Source organism: Scophthalmus maximus, chromosome 3 (genome assembly GCF_022379125.1).
Source record: "Scophthalmus maximus strain ysfricsl-2021 chromosome 3, ASM2237912v1, whole genome shotgun sequence".
NCBI classification, from domain to species: domain Eukaryota; kingdom Metazoa; phylum Chordata; class Actinopteri; order Pleuronectiformes; family Scophthalmidae; genus Scophthalmus; species Scophthalmus maximus.
Window position 1 is genome coordinate 8,453,767 of NC_061517.1, and position 24,790 is coordinate 8,478,556.

Below are 24,790 nucleotides of genomic sequence, written 5' to 3' on the forward strand. Positions count from 1 at the left end.
GGAGCCAGGCAGAGGAATTTTCTTTTTCCGCTTTGAGAATTAAATTGAAATGTTGAGAAAAAATACATATGAGGAGATTTAAAAAACATTTTATTCTTTTTACATTTTTTATTAATTTTAATTTTAATTTCTACAGTCAAAGAATATATCAAACTATGAACTGGATTTGATGAAGCAGGGGAGTTGAATGTATTCTTGACATTTCAACTTTATTCTCAACATTTCAACTTTATTCTCGAAATGCAAAAAACCCCAAAAAACCTTATGTGACCTTATTAGTTCCATTTTATTCTCCACATTTCAAATTCATTCTCAACATGCAATAGGAGCTAAGATGGTGACCGTGGCAAACGTTGTTACCTTTACTAAGTAAGAAAGTAAAGTTTATTTAAATGGCACCTTTTACAGATACCAAATCACAAAGTGCTTTACATCCGTAAATAGATACACTGTTAGAAACAACATTAGAATTGGCAAAGTCGTGGCTGTAGAACTAAACACATTGTGGTTCATTTCACAAATCCTGCCAAGCTTCTCAAACAAGAACTCTGCAGTATTGAAACACAACGAGATTAAGAAATCTTGACCTGAGTTGAATATTGAACCAAAGAAAATGTCAACAAGACCGAACAAAGCATTCGAAGATACCATTCATTTGGGTCACCACTCTGAAAGATCGACGCTCAATAAACCAGCTCTGTCTTTGAGACTGTACTCACGAACATGCGCCTGTGCTTTGAGCTATATTTGCATTTCATTTTGAGACCATGGAGTGAAACACCACTTCCTCTCGGGTTCCAATGGGTCAAGTGTGCCTTGTTCTTGTTTTCCATGTTGACGAATATATTTAGATTATCCAGTAAACTCCAGATTCTATCTTTCAGTACTGAATACTTGGTATAAACTGAAGCAAGCATCCAGGAAACTTCCACTTCACCATCTCAAAAGAAAGAAGACATGTGGTCTCAGATGACAATCAACAAACGGCATGTTAGTTGTAACAACTGGCCAGAAAATTCCAAAGTCAAATGTCATTCAGCTGAGGACATTTCTTCCCTTCACCTTTTTATCTATTTGTTTTTAAATGCATTCGTGCTTTACCTGATCTGACTCAAACAGCAATGGGCTGGAGCACAGCAGTGAGGAATAATAGATTCAATGCACTTTTGTTTTTTCACAGTACAAAGACAAATATTCTGCTCACCTGCCGCACAGCGGCACGACTTTAAAAGCTTTTCAAGCAGCTCCTTGAACTAAACAGAGTCAATACATGCAGCTAAAATATGACCCGAGAAAACTCATCACCTCCTAAGTGTCTGCACGTCAGATAAGGTGTGAAGCCAGTGAGACTGTTGAACATATGAGCTCCAAACCACACGCGCAGACACAGGAACACACACAGACACACAAAGTCACTGTGAGACAAGCACATGCGGAGAGGCATGATAATTTGTGAATAGCAAAAGCTGCACATGATGGATAATTTGATTCAAATAAAGATAAAATAAAGTGCTTTCTTGTGACATGTGACAGATTAAACCAGCTCCAGCATGAAGAGTGATCAAGGACTGAGCTTTATCTCTGGCAGAGGAAGTAGCTCTCTCTTTTTTCAGACAACAATGCATGACTCCAGAAAGCGAACAGACGTGTTTTCATGCTCTCTCTAAATGCAGACGTGCTGAGAGACGTCAAAGCCATGCATAAAATCAAACAGACACCCACAGAGACAGTAGGGGCTTCACAGATTTGTAGATAGTTCTTTAGCGGCCCCTTTCCCCCCTGTCCTCAGTGGTATCAGGCAGCGGGGTGATGGAGGAGACCATCCACCCCCACACATCGACCTCCTGATCCCCCGTGGGCTCTGAGGCCACAGCGCCAGCCCAGCGGCCAACATGACTGGCCAAACAGCGCATCAAACACACAAATACACACTCATGACATCAGCTCCCTGGCCTTCAAGAGCCAGACAGCCACACACACACGCGCACACACACACACACACACACACACACTGACGCTTACACGCAGACTTACACACTCTGACATTTCCTTGTCAAAAGAGCCAGTGTGCACTCGGCCTCCCACCGCCATCATCACAATCAACGCTCCTTTGTAGAGGGATAGAGAGGAGGACAAGGGCACAAGGGGAAGAGGAGACAAGGAGTAGGGAGGCAGAAGAGGAGGTGGCTTGAGAGAGGGATAACTATATTCACAACGCTTCTGGAGATACGAGGGCAAGGCGAGGGAAAAGAGAAGTCAAAGAGAGCGAGGGGAATCACGAGGGTAAAAAATAAAGGCAGTGAAGCGAGAAAGGGACTGGGGTAACGAAACGACAGACAGATAAATAAGGAGAGGAGACAGGGAGATGACAGTGACACAGTCTGACCACATCTATATATACACACACACACACACACCCACACACACACAACTCTCATCAGTTCCACTCTTCCAGCTCTGAATGGCCGCTGGCAATGCCAGAGCCTCCAGAGCTGCAGCACAACTCATCACAAAATTCACTATCTCGTCTGATCTACTTTAATCACCAAGCAACCAACCATCTCACACAGACACGCACGCACACACACACACACACACACACACGCAGGCAAACAACCCACAAACAAACAGCTCGTCTCCACACATATTCTCCCCGAAAGCCAGCGAAACACAGAGCGGCAGAGCCAGTCCTGACAGAGCCACATTAATCACAGTGGCGCTCTCGCTTGCTCACAGCAACACTCCATCCAAGTCACTCCTCGCCCGGCCCGTCACTCCCTCCCTACACTACCAAAGAACCAAGAGGCCGCTCCAAACAATGATGCTACTCCCCAGTCGGAGGCCTAATGAAAAGCAAATCAGTTCATACCGATCCAACAGCAGCGTTCCAAAACCCCAAAAATACACTTTGATACTGCCAAGACTCATTGAGCCAGGCAGCATTTTGAAATGAGAATGAGGAAGATGAAAACCAGAAGATGGGCCTCAGCGGTTTCAATGATCCAAACGCTTAAAGTATCAAAACAACATAGTCAAATTGTGTCATTGTGCCATCAGTCTGATCCTTTATTGCTTCAAAATGAGCAATGACTTAAGTCGATTACTCGTATAAACGGCTCCAGTTGCTTAAATACAGACAGCAAACATGTTCACATTTCCTCAGCAGATTGCGTCAAAAAGCATGTGGCATGTGCGTGATGCACAAACATATGATAGTTTGATTGAGTTATGTTTCACTGGCAGCAGAAGAGAGGCTGAGAGCTACGCAGAACAAGTTCGAGGACAGCTAATTGGACAGATTGAGGTAGGCAAACAAAAACTGTGTCTGTGTGCGTGGTTTTTTTTTACCTGTTCTCCAGAGTGCACCAACCACAGTGGGCGTCGCCTGCTCCCAAACAGGCACTGCAGCTCTTCCACTGGTCACATTCTGCCACTTTCACCCTCAGCATCTGCAAACCGCAGCCCAAAGATCAAATACAAACACACTGATAACATTTAAAAACCTTCCCAACATCATCTCCGTCAAATGCACAGGGCCGACTGCTCGGAGTTGAGGATTGAATTTCATGTCGCTATAAATGGATAGGGGTTTTGGACTGTGGATCAGAAAAATTTCTTTCAACATGTCGTCTTTGGCTCTGAGAAAAGATGACAGGCCTTTTCAATCAGATGATTAAAAAAGAAAAAAAAACAGATATTACACATATCTGAGTAAAACCCCAACAACAGTATAACACACTGTAATATAGTTGACATAGTATCAAAACATTTAAATTTTTTCATTAATGTACAGTATTTGTCAACAGAATTGTCTCATGAAGACACATTTTATATTGTCAGTCTTCATCTGTTCATACAGCAGCCTCCACCTATCAGGAGGCCACATGAGGAGTTATAATAATTAAATATCTCCACTTATAATTACTTTATAGTGCTTTGTAAACCACTTAAGCCTATTCGATATTCATATACTACTAAAACGTCATGTAACAATACACGCAGTTACAGTCCTGAATAAATTTAGCGACACATTCCACTTGTAGTATGAACAAGTGCAGCTTGTAGTCCTTTGGAGCCCTGGGCTGTTTTGGCCATTTAGATTTTGCCTTTATATACCACATTAAAAATAATATTTACCTTGCCAATGTTTGGTATCTTTTTTTCCAGCATTACATTGCATAAATGACCAGGCAAATAATTTTTCACTTTGACATAGTATATCAACACATTGGACTCAATAACACACATGACACATCACATGATTTGATCATGGAGCGTGGACTCCAGAGGGTTAATAAAGACTTCGTGTCCCAGAATTTCTGGAGGCAGCGAAAGCTCTTTGAGCAGACGTTTGCTTATACAGACAACAGAAGAGCAGCTGGTTTATCTGTTTACATTGCAGCTGAAAAAACATGCATTGTATGTAAATGTAGGCATATAGATTGAACCGACAAATAAAAGTACTTAATAGAGAGGTATTACAGACTAAATCATTCAAAAGCAACGGCTGAAAAAGTCAAACATGAACAGGACAAGAAATGTGTTTTGATTGCATGCAACTGTAATAGATTATCACTTTAAAGTTAAGTGTTTTATAAATATATAACAGTATACGTTCTATACAGGCGTGCTAGGGATCATCGTGTTTGCCATGTTAGTGTCTGAAAAGAGCTTTATCTTATCAGTTTGCAAAACAGACCACCAGTGCTTGGCTTCTTAAGGCAGGAAGGGCAGTGAGTTAATCTCAGGACAGCCAACTAACAATCAGGTGCATTTGCACTGTACAACAGAGACTGCTGGAGGTGATGCCACATCCTGTCATGAGCACGGCTGTTATCAAACACACTGGTTTGCAAAAGCAGCACTAAAACCTATTGAAGGTCTGCACACGTTGTTATTTGTGTTCAGCCAAATTGTGAGGGATTCACGAGACGTGAAATGAGGTCTGATTATGGCCCTTCATGCCGAAATGAATTAATTTAGAGACAGAGGTGGATAGAATCGGCAAAACGGAGCCTCGTCTTTTCGCAACATTCTTACATGGTGAGAGGTCATGAGATAAAGGAAGTTGCTGTCGCTGGGGTCAAAGGTCATGATGTGGTGGACTGCCTCGCTGGCCGGCAGCTTCAGTGTCCACTGGTTGGCCAAGGTCATGTTCGGCAGGAGGGTCAGCTGTGTGAAGACATCAGAGCAGAGGACACACGGTCGGATCAGATGCAGAGCTAATATGCTCTCAAGGTTAATTCAACATGGGAAAAGTCAACTGAGCAACTTCTTGCTTCACATTCATACAGACGACTTTCTCAAATATCGCGAATTTGCTCAATGGGCTGCAATCGTTTTCTGTTCACCAAGCAGATTCAGGACCAGGTGTCTTGCTTAGCAACCCCTCAGAAGAAGCAGATTAGTAATCCACTTCCTCCGCCTGTATTTGGCAGGGGATTCACACAAGCAACTTTTACATCATAATCACTCTAACTTTGAGGCAACTGCTGCCAACTATGAACACTGATGTGTTCTTTCACATGGAAACTTGGAAACTCCTCTGAACCCGACGGAGACACGCACGACAGCACCATAACTACGTCGTTGTTTGTGAAATTAATGTTTGACAATAGCTGTCAGATGTGGGGTATTTTTTTATATTTTATCTTATTAATCTTTGATTTCAAGTATTATTTTTTTTACATCCTCAACCTTCTGAAATATATATTTTAGGAGGTCCTTTGTTGAAGCGGTGTGCCTAATCTTGTTCCCCGAGCAGTGATTTATCTACACACTGGCCTTCCCACAACTCAAGATAATACAAAATGGGTGACATGTTCTCACGTACGCACAAACATACGCACACACACGCAGGCACACACACACGCACACAGACACACACAGAGCTGCAAAGAAAAACAGACTGTGCTGAGTGAGACTTCCTGTCGCGCAGACAGTGAAAGCTCTTATTCCAGCAATTCGTCGGGTCACCCTTCAATGGAGACATCCTGCCATCCTGAGGAACTGGCAAACTGACCGGCATCTGGAGACAAGCACGAGCTGTGCCACTTCTCCATCTGCTGAACACACAAACACGCTGTCGCACACAGACACACACGACAAAAGCCATCACCACCCACTGAGACGCGCTGGTTACTGTTAAACCAGAGCAGACAGAAGCTTAGTAAACCATTGGCTTGTGATGGGAGGCATTATCTCAACCTTCCAAATATCACTGTTGTGTTTGTAACACCACCCACCCATCCGCAGACACACAGAGACACACACACACACACACACACACACACTTCTCCCTTGGACATAGTAAGCAGCTGGGCTATGTCTTCACCCCTCACCCGAGCGACTGCAAACACATAAGCAGAGTGACACATTGAGGGCCGAGTAAACAGCAGCCCACACACCTGGACGGGGAGGTGAAGAGCAGCAGAGAGGAGGGAGTGGTGAGGAGAGAAGTGGCAGAGTGGGCCACAAGGTCAACCAATGAACCACCTGCTGTACTGGCAGGTCACTCTGACTTCATTCCCTGTCTATATGCCTGCAGATGAAAGACCCTATTCAACCAAGGAGTGCTCAGCTGCTGTGTGCTCAATCTGTGTGTGCGTGCGTGTGTGCACATGTGTGTGTGTCTGTGTGTGTGTGCGTGAGTGTGTGTGTGTGTGTGTGTGGTGTACCTGGGTGTTAAGGAGAGAGAATAAAGACAGATGGAGGTGAGGCAGAAGAGCGAGAACAAGAGAGATAAAGAGATGAAGTGGGTTTGTTTGCGATGTGAATTAAAGGAGCCTTTTATATGTGAGGCTGAGTGAAAGAGAGCAGACAATGAAGCAATGAGCTGAGGAGAGGAGGGGAGGACTGACTGAGGGAGGGAAATTGGCCGAGATTGAGTGAGATAAAGGCGGACACTGCGAGAGGCAGAAAATGGAAGTCAGCTGTAATGGGGAGGGGGAGACTTCATTAAAAAATGCATGTAATTACAAATTACTTCACTGAGGGCTCTTTCAAAGACAGTAAAAGAGGCCTAACTTAATCTCAACCACTGTTCCCCCATGTTTAGTCGGAGCCAAAGTCACAGTCAGAATCACATTACACACACTAACAGCACCATTAACCTCTGTAACAGCGCTATCCTCGGGGCAAACACACGCACACAGACGCTGCCCAGCACACGCACACGCGCACACACACACACACACACACACACACACACACACACACACACACACACACACACACACACACACACACACACACACACACACACACACACACACACACACACACACACACACACACACACACACACACTCTCACACACTCTCAAACACACAGACACACACGCACGCACACAGACAGAGAGAGAGAGAGATACACACACAAACAAAGACAGACACATAAAGATAAAAAGCCCAGTTCTTGTTGTTGCCCAAGGTCACATAAATACCATGCACCCAGTATAACAAGGTTGACACACATGCAGAGAGAACACACACACACACACACACACACACACACACACACACACACACACTAACACACACACACATATAGCACATAATCACAGGGTGCTCATTCATGTGAGTAAACACATGAAATCACTAGACCACTTGCACTGGCCTACAGACAAAGTCAAACACCTAAAAACACAGTAAAACCTGCAATCAGGCAAACAGACACAAACAAACACGCTCATTCTCACTGTTGCTTACACCATCCCGACCAGTGTTGTGCATTCGGCATAAACCATCCCCCCAAAAATATTACTGCATGTTCAGCTGGGGCCAATAGCAGTAGCTTCATCAGGGGAGGAAAACAAGGAGCTCTTTCAGCAGGCCCGAACCCAAACGCCCCGCAGCAGAAGGGTTTTAATACTGTAAAAGGGACGAGTCTGATGTAAAACAATAGGGTCGGGGAGCTGTTAATGTTGTTCCTGCAGACAGCTGAGTAGAAACCTTGTGGCGCTCACAGGCAGGCGACTGCTTAGCGAGCCCAGTCGGGGGTGACTAGGAATGTGGCTGAGAAAAAATTAAGGAATGCCGTTAATTAGACCTGGGAAGGTTTATTCACGAGCTGGACCCACTGCAGATGTTTGAAAGCTGAGGTCGCAGACCAACAACACACACGGCAGGGCTGAGTCACACGTCCACAGGTCTCGTTAAGCGGCTTCCCGGTGATCTCTCAAACAATAACCATGTCTGAGCAACATCGGAGCACATGATTAGGACTGCTGAATGGCCCAGGATGGGTCATGGATGATGTGAGCGAGGGGGTCGGGTGACGACAGTGCTGAGAACCAATCGGATGAGAGCACACATTCCTGCGTGTTTTGCCGGTGCTCGGATCGTTTCATCACACACCTGAGTTTGGTTTATTGAAAGACTCACTGCAGCCACATCAGAGCAGCACAATGTAACTGGCACTGTTATAGTGTTTCCAAGCCCGAGGGCTCAATCACATTAACGGTGACCTTTATGTTCTGCAACTGTGTGTGTGTGTGTGTGTGTGTTTGCATTCATTCATACGTGTCTCACCTTACGAAGTCGTCCATTACTGGTTCCAAGGAAAACCACAGTGTGGTTGTGAACATTGTCCACGGAGACTGAACTGAGGCCTGAGTATTCAAACAGCGGAATGGACCTCAGGGGCCTCCGTAGGGCCAGCGGGTGCTGCAGGTGGGCCGCGCCGCAGTCCAGCTGCTCGGGCTGCAGCTAGAAAACGGACAAAATGAAGAGGAGAGATCAGTTCTCATCAGCTGTCATATAAACGCATGCCACGGAGGTTAGACAACAGGAGAGAACAAAGCACAAAAAGAGCGCCGTGTGATGAAAGTGAAGTGGAATACAAGAGCTGATAGTCGCTATCACATCGGTGCTGCTCATTCTTCTAAATCACATTTCAGACATCTCAATGAATACTTGAAAGGGGCTTACAAGGGTCTTCAACACCCATAAGAGTCTGCTTTTGTCAAATCCTCAGCAGGCAATGATAAAACATTAGTGCCATGCTTGGATGAGCACCAGGACCTATTGGGAATTCTCTGAATATTTTAGCGCACAGAGGCAAAAAAAAGAATTAAGCGCAGTGGATATTTGTAGAGTCGTTTCCCACGGGCCCTTCTGCTCGCGGCCTTGTCTCTCTTATCATAAATTGTGTCTGGCTTTCCCCTCAGTGCTAGCCTTCAGTTGGGTACAAAAAAGGTCTTGGCAACAAAAATGCTAAACCAAAGAAAGACTAACTTCATTCCGTGAGGGGTAAGTAGGTTGTATCAAAGCAAAAAGCCAAAAATCTACTCAAAACCACTTTGGACTGAGCAGTTGTCTATCTTGGGGAAGGCCTGCGGGCCATTGAGATAGTATTCAGATAGAAGGTCACGGGAGGAGTGGCCCTCGGGGCCACAGCCAACAAGTGCCAGCCAGAAGGGCAACAGTCTGACCTGACAGCACAGGGCGCAGGACAGACGCCTTTGACCTCAGCTTTGTCAGTCAAAACCACCACAGTGAAAAGCTGGAATTTCACTTCATTCCTATATGAAACTGTGTGACGCCGCCTTCTCTTTTTTTGTTGCCTTTATTATCAGAAACCATCCTTAAAGAGGGCAAACACAGGAGGGCAAACATACTGTACAGTGCCGAATTTAGGGGGAAAATGTTGGTCGATATGCAAGTGGAAAGTGTGTCGTAAAAAACAAAAGATAACATAAGACAACGCTGCTATTCATTCACTAGTGGGCTAAATCTGTGGCGGAATAGTTTGCAGCGCACACTCATTAATGAAAAAAAAGAAAGAGAGGATGTCTAAGGGCTTAACTGAAAAACACTGTACACTGTTGACCCCATCCTCTCCTTCATATTTGGTGAGACGGGGAGCTGCCGGGTGTGAGTCTCCCCCTTTCCCACAACCTCAGATGTGGCTCTGGAGCATCTTTCCAACCATCATGACCTCTGCTCGTGACATGAGAGAACCTCTCTCCAAGTCATGAGCCTCGGGGCTTAAGAGGATGACTGCAAGCGAGCACAACTGGGAACTGTCAAACGGGTAGAGCAGTCATGAGTGTGGTTTTCTTCTTTCATGGAGCCCGAACAACTGTTAGGGAGCCGGGGCTGTCGGAAATCAGACTGGGAAATAAGTTTATTGGCCAAATATACAAGGATTGTGTCCCTGGCTTGCTGCAGCAGGGCTCATTAAAAAGGTGATTAATAAACAAAAAAAATCATCTCCATGATTCCTGTATAGAGGGGGTGTATCCAATTTGAACGCATGAAGTTTACAAAATAATGCATGGATGAGAAATCAAAGCATAAATGAAATAATAAAGCATTGTTTGTTTTTTTAAAGCAAAATTCGATTGTGAGGTTTATGACTTGTCCTCTGTCCCTTTGTTGTGGTGTGTTCATGCCCCATCAAGAAACTCACCATGGACAACTTGAATCAAGTGGAACTATCTCAACTTAGGAATTTCTTTGCATTTTGTGTCATGTTAAATTTGACTTGAAAAACACTCGGAAACATGGAATCGTGGCTTTCGGTTAAACCAAAGTCCACTGACGTCTCATCTAACGTATCTTTTGAAACAGATGAAATAGCCCCTCACCACCAGGTTCCCCTTCTGAATGCAGGCGGCCCCGGAGCCCTGGATGACGCTGTCCAGCACCTGCACGTCGCTGCTGGGGGAGTTGGAGCAGTTCCTCCGGCCCTGGCGGATCTCCTCCTCGATGTCTCCGAACTTGAAGGCGCACAGCGCAGACCTCCTGTCCGTCTGTCGGTCCTGGAACACCCCGAACAGGTACGACTCCGAGCCCCGCCCGTCCTCGGCCGGGATCTCCGCGGGGTACACGGACAGCAGGCGGTTGTAGATGTTCCCGTGGAGTCCACACTGCAGGGGCATCTGGATGTAGGACTCGGTCAGCTTCCTGCTCTCCGGCCCCGACGGCTTTCGGGGCTGCTCCGTGTCCAGGCAGATCCTGGCGAGGATGCTGTTGGGCTGGCTCTCCTTGTGGCCCAGCTTCGCGTCGTTGTTGAAGGCGATGTAGGAGTAGGACTTCTGGATGAACGCGTGCACGAAGTTCAGCTTGTTCTTGGTCTTGACCTCCTGCTTGATCTTGAAGACGTTGTCCTCCGAGGGGTTGATGTCATAGGTGAAGAGCCGCGACAGGTCCTTGGTGTTCAGGGAGCGGATGGCGATCTCCGGGGTGTTCTCGAAGCGCAGGTCCTCCTTGCTGTGATTCCTCGGGAAAAACTGGGTGCCGGCGCCCGTGTACGTGGCCCCGACGAGCAGCCGCGTGTTTCCCCCGTGGCCCCTGAAGACGAGCCCCACCGTGGACGCGTTCGGGTGATTGGCGGCGACGTTGAGCATGCTGGGGAAGACGGTCTTCTCGCCCCGCGGCGGGAACTCCACGGCTATCTCCGAAATATTCTCCATCTTCCGGAGCTCGCAGAAGCCCTGGTAGACCGAGCCGCACACCACCACCACGCCTTGCTCTCGGTCCAGCATCAGCAGCTTGTTGTGGTTGTCGGTGAGGGATTTGGGATGCTCGCACGGCGCCTGGGGCAGCTGCGGCGCATGGCACAACAGGTTGTCCTGCACCGGGCCGGTCCTCTTCTCCGCCTCGACGGCCAGGCTGCCGTCCAGCTGGTACAGCGTGTTGACGGTGGCCAGGTAGACCCGCCGGGACACCGGGTCCACCGCGAAGTTGTTAGTCCGATTCGGAGACGCGAACGCCCGCTGGACGCGCAGCGCGCTGGCGCTCCGGCGCGTCTCCAGCGCCAGGACGCCGAGGAGCAGGACAGCTATCTCTATCGGAGGAGGCATTTCTCCTTCTGACCGGCTTCCGCGTGTTCTGTGCCGTGGGGTGCATTGAGCAAAGACAAAAATGTGCGTTTGTTCCCACTGCGACAATCCGAGAGGAAAGGCTGTTTCCTGCTCAACGCCTGAGCCCAGAATGACGCGATGAGCGAGTCGTGCTTCCCTTTTTTTTCTCTTCTTCCTCTTCTTTCTCCTGCAGGCTGCCTCCTCTGTCCCCCTCTGCCCACTGTGCCTCCAGCTGCCTCTCCCCCGAGGCTCCCCGACGCACAACGGGCTGCTTGAGGTAGATGGAGTTAAAAGTTAATTGGACGACAAAGTCACACCGGCACAAAGACGACCGAACTTGCTTTGCGTCTTGTTTTAGTGTGTTTTTTTGTTCCCCCCCCCCCCCAATGAACAGATTCCCAGTAAAAGCATTATTTAAGTACATATTTAAGATAAGTCTGGACTTCGCTTGACACACTGCACGGGACGGGGGGGGAGGGGAGGGGAGGGGGGGTCCGCGTGAGGTCGGTTTGAGGTTGGACTCGACAGCTCGGCCGGTCATCTCCCCCCGAGCCCTCGACACGGGACTTTATCTCGCGGATCATCAGTACATTACTGCTGGAGTGGAAGATAAGTGCATCGAATTCAACAGCTTCCACGTCATGCGACCCGCTGACTCAGGACCCGTGACGAATTGTAAAACTGCCCTTTATTGCCAGAGGTAAACTGTGACTTTACCTTTTATGAAGTCTGCCTGTTTTGATTCCCGTTTTGATTTGATGCTGCCGGAAGTGATCTGTGACCATTACGCAGCTTTCCTGTCATTTCTCCTCGTCAGCAACGACCGCCGGGACTTGCTGGTTTGTAATGTGTGTGTTGTTATTTGATTGTTTTGCATCATTTGCACTTTTTCTTCTCTCGTAGTGCATTAATTATGGTATTTGTGAAGGATCCAGCACCGGTGCCATCAGAGCTTGAGGACTCTAAACACGCTGTTGAAAGAATAAAGTAAATCAGCATTGTATCTATTTAAAAGAAGAAGAAAAATGATATACATAAATATATGCAATTGTTTAAAGTCAGTAATATTTATATCTGATCCGTCCCCTATAATATAGACATTTGTTATAGTAATACCAAATGTTGTGAGCTGACATTACATTTTGACACGACATAGATAACTATTTGAAGTGTTTTAACATCGACCTTACTCGGGGAATACTTAGGGATGAGGAGGACACGCGATGGCAAACAGACTGGGAGGATATCAAGTGTGTGTGTGTGTGTGTGTGTGGGGGGGGGGGGGCAGCAGGTTCAACAGGATGGAAGCAGCTGGTGTCATTGTTCTCAAGGTAAGTTGAGAAGATGAAGTTTTCATCCTGCCATGTCGAGATTTAAAAAAAAAAAATTTTTGAAAGACAATTTGATTTGCAACAAATTTTTAGGAAAATGTGAAGTTAGATTGAAACTATGTTCAAAGTGTTTGGAGGCGTTCTAGCCAGGGCTGGTGTCTCCCATGTTTGTTGTCAGTGTGTGTGGTATTACTGTCCATAAAGAACAAGCTCTCTCTGTAACAGGAGTGTTGATCATTTTAACTTCAACAGGTCCAGTGTGATTTACATGGTTCCATGTGGGGAAATGGATCAGTGTAGCATATGAAACTGGGAATGTTCCTTGTTGGAATAAAGTGTTTCATTGAATTGGGATCAATGGTGCAGGAAAATGATCTTATACTTTAAACTGCACCTGTGGAGAACTGCAGTTGTAGTAGAAGTGGGTGGTTCACTGTGTCCAGTGTAGAAATACAATTTGGCATTTCTTGGTCGAGCAATTTAATTATTTTTTTTAAATTAAAATATTCATCTAATACTCAATTATTAGATTATTTTAGACCTGATTCTTTCTGTCCTTTTTCGTTTTATACTTTAAAAACAAACCTATCAAACAGGTCTGACATGAACTTTCCATTTGAAACCTCCATGGAGCTGAATGAGAAGTCGAGATGGGCCAGTTGATGAATCTGCGCCCCTGCGTGGCTGCGCTCATCTCGGGGTTAATGACGGGTCATCGTCCCTCTCCTCCCCGGCCCCCGGATTAGTTCTGCAGATCCGGAGGGTTCCGTTTTGGGCACACACGGCAAGGTAAGCACCGTGAAAGTGCTACCAGATGGGCACATCAGCACAAGTTTCCGTTTTTTTTCTTCTTTTGACATTCACATCTCTCCAACACGCAGCTTCCTTGCGAGCTGCGCCTCAGAAATATTCACGAGCAACACACGCGCCCCCACTCACAATATGCACGAATATGGGTGCATTGTTGTCTTTGGGTGGAGTGTGTGTGTGCTTATGTTCACATCTCTGAAAAGAAATGGCTTTTCTCTAGAAGGGAATAACGAATTACGTGTCAGACACTGGATAAATCACTTTTTGCGGACGATCGTACGAACACACGCGATAATTAAAAAACGACGCGCGCAAATCGCTTGTGCCTATTTACTGTGGACTCACTGCTCTGGGGACGAACTCCCTTTCTCTTCTCGGATCCCCTCGTCACTTATTGCGGCTTTCAGCGAGGCAGATAAGTGCGCCCCGTGTTTACCTTGGCGCACAGCCATGCGCATCGAATCTGGTAGCGCGGAGAGAGGAGGAGAGCGCACTGATAAAGTGCAACATAATGAACCCCCTCTACTGCACAATGACCGAACCACCGGCAGTCTCAACGGTGGACATGGGGGGGGGGGGGGGGGGGGGGGGGGGGGGGGGGCATGGCATGAGGTCCTGCAGGGAGAAGGCTCAGTGTGGGTCAGAGCTGTCAGCATCACATATCACCAGCGAGGTGCGACCGGGCGCTGCGGTTTGGTGCTGCTCAATCAAACACGACAGTCAACGGAATTAAGCTCTGTGTGTGTTAGAGACAGAGAGAGAGAGAGAGCGAGAGAGTGTGTGTGTGTGTGTGTGTAAGAGAGTGAGTGTGTGCTAGAAGTGGTCTCTGCTGCGTTAATAATGAAAAGAATGTCCCTGGTGGTCCACTCTGGCTCTTGGCTGTGAGACTGCGGTTAAAGGGGCCTTCCACCCAACCTGTTTCCTTCCTGATAAGGAGTGACACCTCCTCCAGTTCAGGCCCCCGCCTTCCTTACGGAAAGACCACTCACACAGACTAAATCAGGAGCATTTCGACCACGAAAAAAGACATGGAGGGGGATAGAAGGCTAAAGATCTCCATCTAGTGGAAGTGGCCAGAGTGAGGGCGGCGAACAATGAAAATCTGGATCCAAATCTGTATTTATCAACAACCCCAACAGGAGAACAGGGGTTAGTCAGGAATGCACTTTATTTATTCCACACTTTTAAAAAAAGGACATCAGAAGGCACTAGAGTGGTTTAGCACGCTACCCTACATCAGAGAATTTACTTCAAGGTCAAGCAAAGGTCAACTCACTCTCAACCCGTCTGCTGCACTCACAGTGGCAAGACCGAGACAGAGGAACGGATCTGCATCCTGCCATTTAAATTACATGTTGAACGTGAGAGGAATCAAGTTTGTCGTCATTTTGAAAAGAAATGAGCTTCAGTAAGATTCCTCTTTGTGGGTTGTAGCTTAGTACAAGGATGACAGTGATCCTGACCTGAGTCGACTCCTCTTATCCCACGGAGGAGGTCTCTATCAAGGGTTTCTCAAGCCTCGGCCTTAACCTCTAGGTTATCATAGCAGTGTGCTAAAGTGCAGCTGTACAGTTCAAATGATCTCACTATCTGTTAGGAAATCGGCTTCTCAGCAATGAAATGCAGGGTGAACCGTTAAATGTGCAATGTCATCTGGTCGTGTCCTTGGGCAGTTGAGAAATGGGGGCGCGTTGAGAGAAGGACTAGAACGCTTAAGCCGAGGATCTGTCCTCAAGAAAGCAAGGTGCAAACACACAACGGACGATCTGGAGTCAAAGTTCGTGTTCGGATTGTGAGCTCGTCAAAAGTTATTGTCTCCCAAAACAATCGAGACATTCATGACACATCTGCAGAGCAACCTCCGCTTTCCGCCATCTCAGGTTGGACCCATCCCTGGGTTCACTAAGGTTTGGCACTGGGTGGTTACACCATGACATAGTGTAGAAAGAAAGAAGGACGGCCACAGAGATAGAATGCAGGGAGTGTGTCGGAGGAATGGAACAATGTCACATACAGGCAGTGTGCCTTTGACTGGCGTGGCAGTGGAGATGACTTTTGCACTGTAGATATGAAGAAGCAGCATTCCGACTCCGACTGAGACGGAGCTGGAAGAGCACCAATAATCGTCTCTTTCCAAACCTGATCACATTAGATGTGGCCTGGGGACGAGGAAATGACCCCGGCAAATTGATTTTGCTTTGACAACGACCCTTTTTCATTGCTTTTAAAAGCAAAAGTGGTTCCTTTGTAATTTTTCTTAGTGAAAACGTGCAGCCTTGTATACATGCAGCAATTATGGCAGATGTTTGACAATAACCAGACGGTGTCTGCCTTTATGTGCCGTTTCTGTGGTCAGCAGCCCGTGGTAGCTTTTCCCTCTAAAGCTGGCCCATTGTCTTTGTGTGTCATTTATATCTCCCCCAATTTAACACAGTTTGTCCTGTTATTACTCAGAAAAAGAAATCATTAAAAAGCTTGTCATCTTTGCAATTAGAAAAGTAAGGAAGCACAGAAAGTCTCTAGTCATGACACTTCAAAAGGGCCATGGTCAGTCAATCAAAAAATCTTCTGTCTGACTCTGAACACGTTTCATCACAGCAAGAAAGGAGCAGCTCCCAGGAAGGTTTTCAGCCGTGGTTCAGATCTACCAGTCACAGCCAGGTGAGCGTTCTCTTCCTAAAGGCAGTCAACCACCGTATCACATTTGCATGTCAACAATTCGACTTCTTTGGGGCGAATCGCCGGGCCCAGTTTCCTGACTAAACTCCCCTCCACGTAGAGTGAGAGGAGCGTAATGCTACATGGTACTGAATAAAATAACAATGAAAATAAAAATAATAATAATATTAGAAATAATAGCATCATGACGGTTTTAAACTTTAAAGATAAAAACAACGTTGCATTCTGCGAGAGAAACAACACAGCAGTTCATTTAAAAATGTAAACAGTCTTTTCCTTCCTAAAAAAAAAAATTCATCAGTGTTCTCAACTGTACTCAGTTTCTTCCAGTCTGTCTTGATTCCAGGGCGTGTCCGAAAAGTGCTCAGCCGAATTTTCAGTGCCCGGCCACACGGCTATCCCTACGGCATACACGTCCTTCAAGTATCCTGCATGACTGCGGTTACAGTTACATCACCTGGCAACACCAGAGCATATATACGTGCTGGCTTTGGTCTGGTCATCCCGGCGACTGCAGAGCACGGTGTGTGTACCCCGACAGGGCGTCCCAGTTTCTCCACAAGAAGGCCAGCAGGAGGATGAGGAGGAGGGTGGAGAGGGAGCGCGATCGGGTCTTCATCAGGGGGACCACACAGTTGGCCACGGTCGAGACAAAGACCAGAAGGACGGCCATAAGGGCCAGCAGCACGTTGATAAGTTTTCCCAGAAGGGTCCGGGCCGTGGCATTTTCCAGCCCCTCCAACTGGACGACCTGCTGCTGCTGCTGCTGCAGCTCCATCTTAGAGATCCTGGTCTGACAGGCCTCCAACGCCTCCTGCAGATGACACAAAGAGTAAGATGAGAAGGTCAGCCAGTCACATTCTTCATACGTACACAGAATAACATCTAAAAGATCAAAACCCACAACATACTACACACTCAGTTGCCACTTAACTGTGCGTGACTGCTTGCATACAACGTGTTTCTAATATTCTTCCCCCCTCATGTTAATGAATAATCAAAACCATACAAATTCAACTCCAATGCAAACGTACAGGTGACTTTTTTTGTACATATTGTGTCTGTCTCTATGTTTTCTGTTGATTTATTATGGATGTTTTGTTGATCTATGGTGGCAAACCAGTTTCCCTCCTGAGATCCATGAAGTAAATTCTGTCCTTTTAAACTACAATGACAATGATAAACATATAGTGCATCATGAAGGTAGAATATATAGCTGCTCTATTGTATTGGAGTTCACTTAAGGTTACAGGTGTACCTAATAAAGTGACCACAAGGGTATATTTCATAGACCTTTATCACCCCCTTCTGTCAGGGAAAGGAAATGCAGCAAGGGGCAACTTCAGCTGTAAATACATTTCACAAAGGCATACATACAGAAACACACACAAAAACACAAACACACACACCCACCCTCACAGACGGACAGGAAAGAGCACGAGTAACATGAGTCGTCTACAAGGAAATTCTTATGTTTTGAACAAACTGGATTCTCTGTCTCATCTTCCTGTTTAAAGTGTCAATATACACAAATGAGATAATGCCTTTCACTGTTGGAGGGTGTGTGGCCACCTCAGAGTTTCAGTTTAACTCAAGACTGACACCACGAGGGTCTGGTCTGAGTCGGATATTAGAGAGTAAAACCAGAGAGGGTCAGCACGTTCCCCTCTACATGACCTCTAAATGTGACACACTGCAAATAATTAGAATATTATTTCAAGTCTGTTTGTCATCATAAGATTAACATATCTCATTATTTTTGTCATCTTTCTTGTCACAGTAACTCAGTGTTACCTTGACATGGATTAGCACCAATTTTAACAAAGTAATGAATTATCTTAAAGATCAGTGGTTCATTTATGTTCCCCTGTATTGACATATAACAGATTACATTTATGTATTTTCTATCTTTTTATACAACACGTCAGTTTGGAGTTTCATCGCTTAGAGGTGACCATAAAATTTGGCAGCATATTGCTTCCGTAAAATGTCAAAAGACAACAATTAGATTAATGCTAAAAATCTGTGTATTAACACACACACACACACACACATACACAGACACACAGACACACACACACACACAACATGTCATGTGTCCTGTTGTCTGAGTATTTTTGATTTGACTAGAACTGTCCAATTCCGTGAAAACGTTGCTTTATCTGCTCTTGTGTTCATGTATGTCGTATCCAATTTTAAGTACAAAGAGAGAATAAGAGAATGTAATTCTGACAGAGCAGATTTTTTTGCTGCAGCTTATTTATTTCATTGCTTGTGGACGTTTGCCTGACGGACAAACCTGGATGTCTCTGGCTCTCTCATAAGACTGGTAGGCGATCTTCTCCTCCATGCTGGCCAGCTCCTGTTTGAGGTTCAGGATCTCGTTCTGGTGAAGTTCTGTCAGGTCGTTCAGCTGCTCCTCCAGACGTTCACACCTGAACACACAAGACACAGAAAACAAAACACACACACACACACGTGAGAGTTGAGCCACATGCAGGAATTAGAAGAAACAGATCCTGAGGGCATCTGACCACACGGCACCTGACTGAACTGATGACTAGCACTGACAAGATTAGGACTGCTAACTCGTCTGCTGATCCGAGTGGCCAATCAGAGACAGTCTGCATTATGAGACCAGCCAACGGGATGAGCCCGGCAGGAGGAGATGGATCTATACTGCTGTTTATTTTGGCAGGCACATAGAATTGGATGGAAAACATAGGACAGGAATAGGCGGGAGGACGCCCCTGTGTAAGTTTGCCTGAATTACTTTCCTTTTAAATAGATCTATACAGATATCATAAAAATACAGATATAGTGGTTTGTATACTAAAACAGTCTTCGACCGTTGATCAAAATTAACTATATGAAGGGATCATATTGCGCTCAGGGTCATTACCTATTACCTACCATATTTTATACACTCAACAACTGATGACCCACAACTATGACTTGAAATTGTTTCAATTGGTTTTTCTTGGGCTGCAAAAACTTTTTTATATCAATCATCTGCAGATTTTGTTTTTTTGGAGATTGAGTCCGAAAAGTGAAGGCGATACATTCAAAATTGTCAAATAAGTTGGATTCATTATCACAGAAAACTAAGTAAACCAACAAATATCAGGTTTGAGAAAGAAGAACCAGTGAGATTGGCATTTTCATTTAAAGAATTACTAAAACAATTAAGTGATTACTGGGAAAAATTTATGGATCAATTTTCTGTTGCTTAATTCTTTGTTTCAGCTCTAAGTTTATCAACAATCACTATTTTCAGCCCTGGTTGAAACTTGGTCATATTTTATTGCAATTCTTGGTTATTTTCAGGATGGATTCAGTCCCCCAGGAGCAATATGGCACCATGATTGGTTTATAAATGATTATTCCCCATGAGCAGGCTGAAAACAGCTCCTCAGTGGTTATTATGATAATGGCCTTAAGAGGACAAACACAGACTGCTCTGGACTCGAATGGACATTTTAGGAAGAAAATCGACCCTTAATCGCATGTTTCCCTCTTATCGTTGTCCTGCCTCTTTGCCAACCCTCTTAATCTTTGTGCCCTCTCGTCAGAACATTCTGTAGGAATGTGAATGTGTGTTTTCTTTTCAGGCCAACTGCCCACAGAAAGCTTCCCCCAGACGTCTGAGTCTACATGCAGAGCTTGGGACGAGGGCTGAAATAACACTGAAGATCTTTGGTACTCTGAGGACACTTGTGCAGGTGTGTCTGTCCCTCTCAACAAAGCTACAATTCTAAAAGGGTAGTAACATTTCAAAACCCATGTTCAGATAAATGCCGTTGAGACTTATTAGGGCAACAGAGTCAGTCACCAAAACAATCCTGTTTATGAGGGATACATAAAAAACTGCCACTCAAAATCTGCATAGTGTGAATGGCACAGTGACACTGGCACATACTGTATACGTTGAGTATAAAAGCAGCACTTCAAAAAAACTTTGTTTCATGCGAGCTGTACATGTTCATGCAGATGAGGTCCAGGTCCAAGGTTTACTTTTTATCCACTGCGAGCTAATTCTGATTAAAGAGCTGTGTGACACAGGCCGAGGGAGTGTTGCCTGTGATGATACACCAGAAAGTACCGTGATATGAATGATCAGTCCTAGGAGTGTCTTTCTAAATATTTGCAATTCTTCCTGATTACACACTGTTGGACATTTAGGGGATTTCATGTGTTGACTGGAAATGCTTCAGAAATGTGTGGCACACTTTTGCTCGTGGGTTCTCTCTGTACCTGAAGCGTTCCTCCTGCAGGGCTTGCATTACAACTGTGTAGTCTCTCTGATAGTGGCTCTTCAGGCCGTCGAGGCTCTCCTCTAGCCTCGCCTGGCCCTCCCTCAGGTCTTGCACCTCCTGCAGCAACATTTCCAGGCTGGAGCTCTGGCCTCTGTCCAGTGTGTTGTCCTTGGAACTGGGGGGGCCTCCCGGGGCCCCTGTGGTGCTGTTGGCCCCCGCTGAGCCCGACGTAGCACTAGAGCAGTCATCCTCGCTGCCATACTTTGGACTGGACTGGAGGTGATGCCCAGCACTGCCAAATGAACGTCCGCCAGCCCCCGTCACGCCTTCATCCACCGAGGGGTCATCTAGAGAGTCTTTGAGGGAGGGGATGTTGTCAGCGCTGCCGAATTTGTTGCGAATCAGTGAGGCGATCTCTCGAGGTTTTGAAACGACGGCCCCCGCGGCAGAGTGAGTGGCCTGGGAGAAGCTCGACAGGCCTCCCTTGACACTGTCCACCACCCCTTCGCTAAAACCCGTGACTCTGGCTCCAACACCCTTCAGTCCCTGCTGCATGTCCCGCAGAACATCCTTGGGCTGGCGTGGGATACCATTGTGCTCCACTTCTCGCAGCTTCCGGTGGTAGTGCTCCAGTTTCCTTTGCAGCTGCTGGATGGTCTGCGCTGACTTTTGGTTCTTTTTCTCAAAAACCTGACAGCCACAGAACAAGTTTTCATGAATGAGAGTGACACTGCAATAATCCACTTTATTTGCATATATTTAGTAAGCTCCCTCCCTACCACTAAGGAAAAACGAAACAGAACCATCAAGTGGCCCAGATTTAATCTTTCACAAAATTGACATTTAATTAGTTTCAAAGAACAGAATAATTCTTTGTTTTACCTGTTTGATGCGTGTGCTTTGCTGTTTGTCCGCATTGTTGGCTAGTTTGAGGTACTCGGCAACGTTGTCATCCCTGGCCGTCTGCTCGATCTTAATCTGCTCTGTGAGCTTGAGGATTTTCTGCTGTAGCTGCGCGATCGCCTGTTTGGTGCGCTGAGGGTCTGGGGTGCTATCCTCCCCACCTGGGAACGAACCGTCTGCCCCACAAGACACAGCCAGCGGTGTTTGGCCCAGCCCACTCACCTCCAGCCGGTCGATCTGAAGAGAGAACATGGGAGAAGACGAGAGGAAGATTGGAGTAAGTCAGATATTGGAATGAGGAATTAAGGGGAGGGAAGAAAACAGTGTGAGTTATATATTTAGGTTTCAATATGTCAATTTGCTGACACACTGAAAAAAAAAAGGCTTCTGCATTTCTGCCAGGAAAGAGAGCAAACTGCAGCAGTTGAAAAGGCCACTTGCGGTCAGTTTGTCTGAAGAGGGAGATGCAGGATATTCATTTTTCATTCAGGGTTTAACAAAGAAAAGAAAGTGGAAGGGAAAAAATGTACATAACTTCCAGGTGTGAATCCAGAGCTTTTGAACTAGTTTGTTTAAACAGGCAAGAACAGAATGAAAAGAGTATCAGCCGCATCAATACATTTGTTCTTAGTTCAGGGAGCCTGACTGACAGAATAATAGACTTTTGTTTACAACAGTTTCACAAATTAATATTTGTCCTTTCAGATACGGGCCTGAGTTTGTCAAAAGGCCACACACAGAGCATTTGTGGAAAAATGAAAGATGCTATCTAACATTGAGTTTTTCCTGTATTTCCCAAATACGAGATAATCTCAAGCCAAGCATATGATGAACCTAAAGCACCTCCAGTCCCAGGCAGGACGGAGTGATTTATCTCCTCGACACCTCAGGGGAGGAACACGCGGAACACCGTGATAACCGCTGGAGCTAATCGTGCTTCAAGAGGGGATTGTGATCAAAATATTATTCTCAGCACTGTGCATGCACACACATTTTTTTTTAAAAATAAATGAAAAGAAAATAAGCAGCCGAACCAAGGGGGCTGAGAAACCAGAACAAATCAGACTGGGCATCCATCACTCACTCATCACCCAGCTTGTAAATAGGCCGTCCATTATTAACACACACACACACACACACACACACACACACACACCAGGGGCTCACCTGTGTGCACATGGCATGACTAATTGATGACAGACGTCGCTCAGTCAACAACAGAAACAACGCAATGCATCCGGCAGAGAACACAGAACTCTTTCAAGAGTTTCTTTTCTGTCAACACAGGAAGAAACTGCCCACAAACCCGCGATAAGTCATTTGATAAAGTCACATTCTGAAAAGCGACCAGATCCTGCGCAATTTTTTTTTAAATTAAAAAAAAAAAAAAAAAAAAAAAAAAAGGAGCGCTCACCTTTCCATTGGTCAAACGGATAAATTGTTCCCAGTGCATTTTCTCCAGACAGAAATGGAGCCGTGTTTGAGTCTGCCCGGACACTAGAGTCAGAGTTAAAAGGCTCAGTCCGGCTCTGTTGACCATCCCCTCAGGTCAGAGGAAGATCCGCCGGTTCCTCCTGCCGCTCCGACCCGACGGGATTGTTGTGAAAGTTGAATCTACCTGAAAGTCAGTCAACTGGGCGAGTGAGCAGAGCTCCGCCCCCTCTCCGCTCCTCGCCCCTCCCCTCCCGGCTGAGGGATGACATCATCCTCCAATCAACCTCACGGAGCAGAAAATAGATCCTCAGTCAGGGACTTTTTCTTTCTTCCTTTTTCTTCACTATATGAGAGACTATTAGTCAATAGTTACTCTCAGTATATATTTACACACAGTGCGGAGAGGCGGCACAGTGTTGTAGTCCCAGTAGCCTACATTTAAGGAGGTACTGTGCTCTCGTGCCCGAGTATTTCATGCTTCTTTATACGCATGTTCCACTTCAACTCAGAGGAAAATGTACTCACTCTTACTCCACTACACTGTCTTTATTCCCTAAACCTCAGACTCAGATATTATATACAAATCATGTAAAGCGTTTATAGAATATTTATAACAATTGTAGACAGTAACTTCGCAACAGAACATAAAACAAATAATTGTATATCACTCGCAGCAGGCATTTTTCTACTTCCACTCTACTTCCATACTTATGTACATAGGTAGCTACATTTCACAGTTCATTACTTTTACCTAACTGACATGATAAAATGCAATTAGTATTTTCCTATTGAAGCATTTCACTATGAACACATTTACAGGACAATATAGCTACAGACATACAAATAAAGATTTTGAGCTTTACACGTTTGATTTAAATTAAGCATACAGCTATGGAACAATGGTACAGGTAGTGCCACCGAGGAATTATTGATGGGAAATATCATAAATAATTGCTCTCATCTATTTAATTAGAATATGAGATCAATTCAACGAACAAGTAGGAAAGAATGAACGACAAAAATCCACACAAACAAGTCAAATATTTGCTTATCAGTAGACAGACTTTCACAGCTAAGATGAGAACGTTTCTTAATGTGTTAAACAATCATAGATGTGCCTGACAAATATTTGCGATCAGAAAGTTGGTGTGTGAAGTGAAATTCTATAATTGAGTTGAACAAAAGGCTACAGGGCAGACTGAGAGTCTGGGCCACAATGTGCGACTAAATCAACTATAACAGTCTCTGTGTCTGTGCCAGCCAATAGAGAGGAGCTCAAGAGGGCAAGAAAAACCGGTCCGACGTCTCTTCAACACACATACACACTCGGCCAAGGGCACATTCCTGTGGCGGGTGATGTTATATATTTGGAAATTCGTTTTTTGACTTTAAAATGAATGATTTTGCATTGTGTTGATAACGGTACAGCAACATTCAAATGGCCTGGAGGAAGCCCCACATCCAGGAGTCAATTGACTTAATTACTGTTGTGTGCAACAATTCTAATCATTCTTAAATCCTCTTGTCGGGCAGACGGGGGGATCAGATGAATCACAGAACTAGAATAG

At 45.5% G+C, this 24,790-nt stretch overlaps 2 protein-coding genes across 12 annotated transcripts in view; both read right to left on the minus strand.

Moving 5' to 3' along the window:
* The window catches only part of plxnd1 (plexin D1), a 59,351-nt gene extending 47,225 nt beyond the window's left edge, over positions 1-12,126 (minus strand). The window contains exons 1-4 of the mRNA XM_035645191.2: positions 10,592-12,126; positions 8,532-8,708; positions 5,041-5,172; positions 3,349-3,449 (exon numbers count right to left, since the gene is read on the minus strand). Coding sequence (XP_035501084.2) covers positions 3,349-3,449; positions 5,041-5,172; positions 8,532-8,708; positions 10,592-11,809 — 1,628 coding nt within the window. The 5' untranslated portion in view covers positions 11,810-12,126. The remainder of the gene's footprint in view (positions 1-3,348; positions 3,450-5,040; positions 5,173-8,531; positions 8,709-10,591) is intronic.
* Positions 12,127-15,100: 2,974 nt separating this feature from the next.
* LOC118316903 (transmembrane and coiled-coil domains protein 1) overlaps positions 15,101-24,790 on the minus strand; it is a 40,307-nt gene continuing 30,617 nt past the window's right edge. For 10 of the 11 annotated variants that reach the window (XM_035645175.2, XM_035645172.2, XM_035645171.2 and 7 more), the window contains 4 exons: positions 21,768-22,025; positions 20,884-21,575; positions 18,929-19,064; positions 15,101-17,443 (listed from right to left, as the gene is read on the minus strand). In XM_035645175.2, the coding sequence (XP_035501068.1) occupies positions 17,129-17,443; positions 18,929-19,064; positions 20,884-21,575; positions 21,768-22,025 (1,401 nt within the window). In that variant the 3' untranslated portion in view covers positions 15,101-17,128. Of the gene's footprint in view, positions 17,444-18,928; positions 19,065-20,883; positions 21,576-21,767; positions 22,026-23,202; positions 23,402-24,790 lie in introns of those variants that run through there. The other variant, XM_035645177.2, reaches the window with a different exon arrangement.